Here is a 9,298-nt window from a genome sequence, read left to right as displayed (position 1 = left end):
AAATTGCCCCCGGGGTAGACCACACCCCAGTGATCAGCATGGCCCTCCACTTGCCTGTCCCAAATGGTTCCCACAGGGGCCCATACAGCACGTGGCCCTCCATGTCCGGCTTATCTTACTAACGTGGTTAAGATCGTCCACGTTGTAGCACAATCAGAGCCCTGCCTCTTCTTTTAATGCAATCCCTTCTCCATTCTTCTCTGTGGAGTTTGTGCAACCAGAGTGCCTAAAACTCTGGGTCCAGGATGGGAACCGTGCAGCTGGGGTCCAGTCGCTTAACCGTCATGCCACCAGCTGACCCAAACATCTTTTCTTTTCTCTTTTCTTTTTTCTTTTCTTTTCTTTCCTTCTTTTTCCTTTCCTTTCCTTTCCTTCTTTTGTTTTAAAACAGATATTTGCTACAGGGTGCATGTGCTTGCTAGAGACAGAGAAGGAAAGTGAGAAACTCCCCGAGGGGAATACCATACGGTAATCCCTTCTTTATTCTCCTCTCAGGATTTTGGGCATGCACATGCCTGGCGTGAGTTTCATGCTGCTGGGTCCGGGACTCCAACTACAGTTGGCCATGTAGGAATCTAGCACCACAACCACTCCTGCCACCTGTTGCCCCTCTTTTCTCTCTCACTCTCTCTCTCTCTCTCTTTTTTTTTTTTTTTCTTTAGGATGTGTTTTTTTTTTGCTATAGGATGTGTGCACTCACTGGAGAGAGAGAGAGAAAAAAAGAGGGAAAGTGAGAAATCACCCCCCCTTGGAGGGATGCCCACACCCCAATCCCTTCTCCATTCCCCTCTCAGGATTTTGGGTTTACATGCACCCACGCCCTGCATTATTTTTCAAGTTGCCAGGCCCAAGATTTGAACTGTGAAATCAGTCTTGTAGGATCAAGTGCCTTAACCACCACACCACCACTGGGCTAAACTTTGTTTCTTTTCTAATACCCCTTGTAGACTGGCTACAGTCCGTTTATCCAGTCCGCAGTAGTGACACTTGGGTTGCCCCACCGTTGGCTCCCATGACTAGTGCTACTCTGAGCACAGGGTACCTGTGTGGGTCCCTTTCTCAGTTCTGGGACACACACTCGAGTGGAATTGCTAGGCCATGTGGCCGGTCTATGACTGCACTGAAGAACTGCTGAACTTCCCGATGGATGCACTTTCTACATGCTTACAAGAATATATGAAGATTCTAATTTCCCCACATCCCCTTCGACACTTAATATCTCCTTTTTTTTTTTTTCATAATAGTCATTCTAACAAATGTGAAATTGTATCTCGTTGTTCTGATCTGTAATTTCCAAAATGTGGGAGGCTGCGCACCAGCGAACATCACTGGTTTCTCAGAAAGCAAACAATTACACAATGCCTAAGACCACAATTGGTTCCCTTCAAAAAACCTGACCTTCGAAACCATACTCTGATTGGTCACTAGAATCCCTCAGATTTGCATATCCGGCACCTCATGATTGGTCCAAAAGCAACCAATCATAGCCCACCTTTTACAACCAATCATAACCAACCTTTTACAACCAATCACGGCCCACCAGCATGTATATAACCACCGATGCCTGGCCCATAATCGCCAGACAACCAGGAGGAGGACACAGACAACCAGGAAGACGACCCTGAAGACCCTGAGGAGCTGACACCACGTCGCCTCCAGACGACCCTGAAGAGTTGTGACACCGCGTCGCCTCTGTGCTGCTCACAATAGATGTGACCCTGAAGAGTTGTAACACCATGTCGTCTCCATGCAGTACTGTGCTGCCCACAATAAATGGACGACCCTGAAGACACCGTGTTGTCTCCGTGTTGTAACACTGCGCCGCTTGTCCCGGCTCTCACTCCTTCCCTCAGGAAACCTGTTCGACTGTCCCTCCAGGTCGGGACACCAAAGGTCTAATGATATTGAGAATTCTTTCTTGAGATTATTGTCCATTTGCATATCTTTTTATTCAGAGAGAGATTTTTGCTATAGGGTTCATGCACTCGCCAGAGAGACATAAAATGAGAAATCACCTCCCAGGGGGATGGCCACACTGCAATTCCTTCTCCTCCATTCTCTCAGGGTTTTGGGTATGCACGCACACATTCCTGGTGTGAGTTTTAAGCCACCAGGCCTGGGACTTGAATCGTGGTCAACTACATGGGAGTCCAGTGACGTAGCCATTATGCCATCTGCTGGTCCCTTGCATATCTTTTTTTGAAGAAAGGTATGTTCAAGTCTGTTTTGTATTTGGGTTTTGTCGTTGAGTTTTAAAAGTTCTTTATATATTCTGTATATCAGACCCTTTTCAGAGATATGATATGTAAATATTTTCTCCCATTTGCTGGGTCTTTTCACTCTTCAGTGAGTATCCGTCAAAAACAAAAGTCTGGGGAACCAGCAGTTGGCGTAATGGCTATGTTGCTGGACTCCCACATAGTCGACCGCGGTTCGTGTCCCGGACCCGGTGGCTTAAAACTCACGCCGGGCGCGTGTGCGTGCGTGCCCAAGATCCCGAGAGGAGAATGGAGGAGAAGGGATTGCGGCGTGACCATCCCCCCTGGGGGGTGATTTCTCGCTTTCTGTCTCTATGTCTCTCTCTGTCTGTCTGGTGAGCGCACGCGCCCTACAGTGAAAATCTCTCAAAAAAAAAAAAAAAAAAAAAAAAGGAGAGCTCACCTCTCCACTTAAAAAAAAAAAAAAAAGTCTGAAATTCTGATGAAACTCAATCTATTTTTTTTAATTGCCAGAGGGTCTGTGTACCTCCTCAGGAGAGAGAACCCCCCAACGGGATGTGGTCACAGCTCAGCTCCTTCTCCACCCCATCAGGATTTGGGACATGGGTGCACATGTGCCTGGCATGTTTTTCAAATTGCTGGGGCTGGGATTCAAACTGCAGTCAGCCATGTGGGACTCGGCTCCCTTAACCCCTAGGCTACTTAACATGTTACCAGTCCACATCTATTTTTTTTTTTTCCTTCTTTTTTCTCTTTTGTTGCCTATGTCACTATGGCTGGGCCAGTTTGCTAGTATTCTGTCAGGCATTTTTGCATCTATATTTATAGGGGTATTAGCCTGTAGTTTTACAGTGTCATTCTGGCTTTGAATTGGGGTAATGCGAGCCTCACAGAATGAGTTAGAAGTCCCCCTTCTGCTTCAGCTTCTTGTTTGAGAAGGGCTGGCTTTAACTTCTAAATATCTGCCACAGCTCCCTGGGGAAGCTTCGAGTCTGGAGCTTCTCTTTGTTGAGAGCCTTTGGATTATTAATGAATTCTCCATACTTGTCATAGGTCTATTCAGATTCTTTCTCTTCCTTCCTTTCTTTTTCTTTCTTCTTTTCTCTTCTTTTTCTCTTTCCTTCTTTCTCTTTCTTTCTTTTTTGTTCTCTTTTTGTTTTTCTCTTTCTCTTTTTCTCTTTCTTGTTTTAATTTCCTATAGGGCGTGTGCACTCACTAGAGAGAAGGAAAATGAGAAAGCACCCTGGGGATGCTGCCATACGCAGTCCCTTCTCCTCCATTCTCCTCTCGGGATCTTGGGCACACATGCACACGCACCAGGCATGAATTTAAGCCACTGGGTCCGGGACTCGAACTGCAGTCAACTACATGGGAGTCCAGCAACATAGCCATTACGCTTTTTTTTTTTTAGTCAATCTAGCTAAAGACTTGTCTATTTTGTTGATATTTTCAATGAACCAACTTTTTCCCCCTTAGTATTCTTTATTTTTATATTCTCTATGTCACTTATATTCACATTAATCTTTTGTTGTTTGTTTTTGTTTTTGTTTTTGCTAGAGGGTGTGTGCATTTGCCAGGGAGAGAGAATAAGACATCACCCCCTAAGGGAGATGACTGTGCTGTCCTTCTACTCCCTCTTGGGATTTGGGGCACATACACACACACACCCAATGTGATTTTCAAACTGCTGGGTCCAGGACTTGACCTTTGCGGTTGGCCATGTGAGCTCTATCACCCTAACCTACATGCTATCTGCTGCCCCACATGGGTCTTTGTTACTTTCTTTCTCCTGCTACCTTTGATTTAATTCACTCCACCCCCCTCCCCACTTAATCTGGCATCTATTGGAACATTTAGGAAGACATATTTATTTTTCTTTTTTAAAAAAGATATTTGCCATAGGGTGCATGACAGATAGAGACAGTGAGAGGGGAAGTGAGAAGTTCCTCCCTGGGGGGATGACCATGTCACAATCCTTTTTCCTCCATTCTTCTCCTGGGACTTTGAGCATGCACGCACATGCACTCAGTGTGGTTTTCAAGCTACCAGGTCTGGGACTTGAGCTGTGGTCGACCACGTGGGAGTCCAGCCTCTTAACCACTGTGCCACCTGTTGGTCCCCATACTTCTTTTTTGACGAAAGTCTGTTAGATTGCTGGTTGACTGTAGAAATATTGAAACAGAAACTTCAGTGACTACTCAGTAAGGGATATGGTCTCTGCAAAAACAGTTTAAAAAACTCATTATACTGTGAACTGTTTGAGCCTCCAGGAAGCAAAAATCAGAAATTTGTGAGGAGGGAGAGAATCTGACTTTCAACACAAAATTACAAAGCACACAAATAAGAACCACCTCTGAAGATGCCTAGACACTAGAGTTACTGGACAAAAATATTACATGAGCTACCTTAAATATGCTCAACAACCTGGGAAATACACCAGCCAGTGACAGGAAATCAAGAGGTCAAGGTATGAACGAAAGGCAAAGTCGTTAAAAATGTAAGTTACAGGAAGAAACAGAGAATCTGGGGCTGAGACGAAGAATTCAGAGGAGACGTTGGGCATTGGGCTTGAGCACATCAAAGCAAGGATCACTGAGCTCGAAGACGTGGCAATTGAAACGACCCACTCTGTGGAGCAGAGGAAGATGGACAGGAAGACTGGAAAACCTGAGGGGCACCGTTAAATGTACCAATATACACGCTATGGGAATTTGGGAAGAAGAGAGAGAGAGAGAGAAAAAAAACATATAAGACACATAGAAAACAAACGACTAAATGGCAAAAGAAGAAAAAAGGTTTTTGAAGGAATAATATTCCCACCCCACCCCCCAAATTTTTTGAAGCACATAAATTATATATCCCAGAATCTCAACAATTTCTTTTTTTCTTTGGAGAGTTTTTTTGTTACAGGGCACGTGCGCTCGCCAGACAGACAGAGAGAGAGAGACAGAAAGCGAGAAATCACCCCCCAGGGGGGATGGTCACGCCGCAAACCCTTCTCCTCCATTCTCCTCTCGGGATCTTGGGCACGCACGCACACGCGCCCAGCGTGAGTTTAAGCCACTGGGTCTGGGACTCGAACCACGGTCATCTATATGGGAGTCCAGCGAAATAGCCATTATGCCAACTGCTGGTCCCAGGATCTCAACAATTTCTAAGCAGGATAAACTGAGAGAGCCACACTGGGAAACATTATTGTCAGATTGCCAAAAGAAGAGGCTATGAAGAGGGCAGCCACCCATCAGGCGTGAGTGGGGTTTTGGGCAGGTTTCTCAGCAGAAGCCTAGGAGGCCAGGAGTGCCAGGTGACAGATCTGAGGTCCTGAAAGTAAGCACGCCTGTCAACCAAGGATCCCATATTGGGGAGGGAAAAGTATCTTTCAAAAGAAATCAAGATATGTCGAGGTAAATGAAAGTTCAGGGCTTCATTCATAGCAGACCTGCACTACTATCAAGAGAAATGCCGGAGTCCTGGGGACGGGGACGAAGGGGTGGGAGGCAGTGCTCGAAGCCACTCGAAGAAATAAAGGACACCAATGAAAGTGGCTGCACAGGAAAACGCAAACGAGGGTTATGGCAGCCAAGGCTCGCAACTCCTGTTATTTCCCCATGTGCTTGGGAAGGCAGAGTCTCAAGCCATCGTTGCCAACCCACGTTAGCGGGCACACTCGACACAGAGAGCGCCTGTGTGCTGGGGAGTACAGCAGGGCACTTGCGTACTAGTAGTAGTGTTAGTAGTATTAGTAGTAGCAGTAGTAGTAGCAGTAGCAGGTTGGTATCGCTTCAGACCAGGGCTGTGGAAAGGCTGTTTGTGTTTTCAGGTAGGGTCTCATGGCGTCACGACCCTCGGACGCTGCAGACGAGGCCTCACTGCCGCGAGTTTGCCAGCTTGTCTCAGCTTTCAGTGTGCGCCGGGACGCCCGGCCCTTTCGGCGGGCCAGGAATCAAGCGCAGCCTCCTGTGGGCCTCAGCCTGCTGAGTACTGTCTGCCAGCACGTGTGATGCAGCGTGGGCTGCACTCTAGGTTTAATTGTGACCCCAGAGTGACCACTAAGAATGTGAAGGGCTGATACACAGAAAGGGAAGGCAAAGGGGATAAAAATGATGCGTTATAAAAAATATCAGAAAAGGCAGCAGTGGAGGGCCAGCAGACAGCCATAGTGGTTAAGTTGCTGGACTCCCACATGGCCGACTGCAGCCCGAGTCCTGGACCCAGCAGCTTGAAACTCATGCCAGGCGCGTGTGTGTGTGGGCTCAAAATCCGGAGAGGAGAATAGAGGAGAAGGGATTGCAGCATGGGCATCTCCCCGGGAGGTGATTTCCCACCTTCTCTCTCTCTGTGTCTCTAGCAAGTGCATGTGCCCTATAGCAAAAAATCTCTCGGGGGGTGGGGGGAAGGAAGGCAGCAATGGAGAGATTGGGGAGACGTGTAAGACACATGCCTGCTATTTTGCCCCCATGACCATCTTGGGCTGGCACACATGCCCTAAGGCAAAAGCCTCTAAAAAAAAAAAAAAAAGAAAATGAATGACTAAATAGCAAAAACTGGTCCTTTATCAGTAATTAAGTGCATTAAACTTTCCAAGTAAAAGGCAGAGGTTGGCAGAATGCCTTAAAAACGACCCGTCTGCATGCCGTGGACGAGAGTCAGGGCTTGAACGCAGAAGCTGGAGCAGGGCCTCACATGGAAACGGCAGCCGGAAGACTGGCAGCAGCCTTACGGTACTTCCCAACGAAACGGGCTTCATGTCGAGCGCTCTCAAAGACAAGCGATCAGTTATCTCGAGAGCACATACAGGAGGGTGGCACTCGTCTGGGTAACATGAACAGGAGACTCCTCCTGCCTGCGATCTCGGAGCCGGTTGCCGGCGGTGCTCGCTGCAGTATAGCTAGCTCTTGCCAACTCTCAAAGCTGTCATTGTGTTTTCTCTTTTCCCAGAGTTTCTTTTTCTTCCCCATAGAGTGCACACGCTCACCAGAGAGAGATGGTGAGAGGGAAAATGAGAAATCACCCCCTAGGGAGGATGGTCACGCCACAATCTCTTCTCCTTCATTCTCCTCTCAGGATCCTGGGCATGCACGCACACGCGCTCGGCGTGAGTTTTAAGCCACCAGGTCCGGGACACATACCGCGGTCGACCACATGGGAGTCCAGTGACATAGCCATTACACTAACTGCTGGTTCCCACCACAATCCCTTCTTCACTCTCCTTCTGGATCTTGGTCACATATGCCCGGTGTGAGTTTCAAGCCACCAGGTCCAGCACTCGAACTGCGGGTGGCCATGTGGAAGTCCAGCAAGGTAGCCACTACACCGTCTGCCGACCCCTGTGTAATTACTCTGCTTTGTGGAGAGGACTCCCCGGCTAGGCAGGGGACCTTGCTTTCCATTGTTGATCCCAATAGTGTCCACTGGCGCCCTCTGTCGTTCAGGTGTTGGCATAAATGTCGCCCCAGACCTGCCTGCTCTTCTGCCCGGTGACCACCACCTTCCCCTTTACCCTGCTCTTTCCTTTTTTCCTTTTAGGAGATTTTTGCTATAGAGCACGTGCATCCACTGGACGGAGAGAGACAGAGAAAGTGAGAAGTCACCCCCCGGTGGGATGGCCACGCTGCAATCTTTTCTCCATTTCCTCTTGGGATTTTGGGCACACACACACACACACATGTGCTTGGTGTGTGCTTCAAGCCACCAGGTCCAGGGCTCCACCGCGGCTACCACTCAAACTGCGGTCGATGAGGCCCCGTGCCTTAACTGCTGTGCACTGGCTGGCCCTGCCCTGCTCTTCCTGAGCCCTGAGCAGCAATCTGTCCTAGAAAACTACTCATTTTTTTAACGTTTTTTGTTTTTCCCCATCGGGTGTGTCCACTTGCCAGAGAGAGATAGAGGGGAAGTGAGAAATCACCTCCAAGGGGAAAATGGCCACACCAGAATCCCTCCTCTGGTCTCCCAGGATTCTGAGCACACACAAGCACAAGCACCTGGCATGATTTTCAAGCCACTGGGTCTGGGACTCAAGCCGTGGTCAGCCATGTGGGAATCCAGCGCCTTAACAACCGCACCACAGCTGGCTCTGAAAAGACGCTCATCGTTGACATGTGCCCTCCCTGCTGCCTCGGCAGGGACCAGCCTGCTTCGCTCTCTGAGAGTGGACATCTGTCGGGCAGCTCAGCCTCGCCATGGCCAGACGCTAGCTTCTGCTGCCCCCGGCCCTGCTCTGCACCCGGCCCATCTCAGCTTCCCCACGCCATGCGCCGGAGCCCCAGTGGCCAGCTTCCCCTCACCTGCCTCCCTGCCACTCCTGCGAGGTAGTCGGGTCCAGCCTCTATAGCCTCTGCCCCAGATCACCTCACCTGAGGCTTCCAGGGAACACTCATGTTAATGCAACCCCTCCCCCATGCACTCTGCCTGGCCGGCTGCAGATGGTCCAGACAGGCCCTTACCTGGCCTGCCCGTTGCTGTCTCCCCCACACAGAGGTCAGCTCCACGGTATGCCGGGGGCTGCCTGGCTACTGAGCATCCCAACCAAGAAACCCCTCTGGCCAGGCAGGCCCAGGTGGGCAGGGTCCCCGTCAGTGTCCTTTGGTCCTGGTACAGGGTCAGTGCTGGGGTGAGGGGCTCCACACCTGTCTCCCGGGTGAATGAGCGAAGCACATAGACACACGAGGGCCCCTGGTTACATTGTGGGTCCCTGCCACCTCCCTGGCCCACTCCATCCGGGCCCCAGACTCTCAGCACAGTTCCCGGGCAGGGGTGGCTTGGTGGGATGGGGGTTCTGGTGGTGGAGGGTGGTATTCCTGGCCAAGGCTGTGGGGCCCCTGGTGAGGTTCCTGGCCCCTGACCGGAGGGGGTGGCTGGCCAGTCCGGGACCAGGCACTGAGAGCATCCATTGGGGCCAGCGCCCACACTGGTGGCGCAGGTACTCCTCGTCTCAGCTCCTGGGGCTGGGCATCACCTGTGTCTGGGCCACAGGTTCCCCACCCACGGCTGGCAGGACTATGATCAGCTAGAGGGCGCCCAGCCCCCGCCTCTGCAGCCCGGGCCCCCTGGCCGGGTAAAGGGCAGGAGGAGGGAAGCAC

General features: G+C 50.1%; 1 protein-coding gene across 1 annotated transcript in view; it reads right to left on the bottom strand.

Annotated features, from left to right (window-relative positions):
• Positions 1 to 3,813: 3,813 nt before the first annotated feature.
• The window catches only part of IL17REL (interleukin 17 receptor E like), an 11,667-nt gene continuing 6,182 nt past the window's right edge, over positions 3,814 to 9,298 (bottom strand). Inside the window, exons 12-13 of the mRNA XM_027775343.1 lie at positions 4,264 to 4,381; positions 3,814 to 3,820 (exon numbers count right to left, since the gene is read on the bottom strand). Coding sequence (XP_027631144.1) covers positions 3,814 to 3,820; positions 4,264 to 4,381 — 125 coding nt within the window. The remainder of the gene's footprint in view (positions 3,821 to 4,263; positions 4,382 to 9,298) is intronic.

The sequence above is a fragment of the Tupaia chinensis genome, unplaced genomic scaffold, assembly GCF_000334495.1.
Source record: "Tupaia chinensis unplaced genomic scaffold, TupChi_1.0 Scaffold000548_1, whole genome shotgun sequence".
NCBI classification, from domain to species: Eukaryota; Metazoa; Chordata; class Mammalia; order Scandentia; family Tupaiidae; genus Tupaia; species Tupaia belangeri.
Note: the sequence above shows the minus strand (reverse complement) of the source record. Positions and strands in the feature narration are given on the sequence as shown.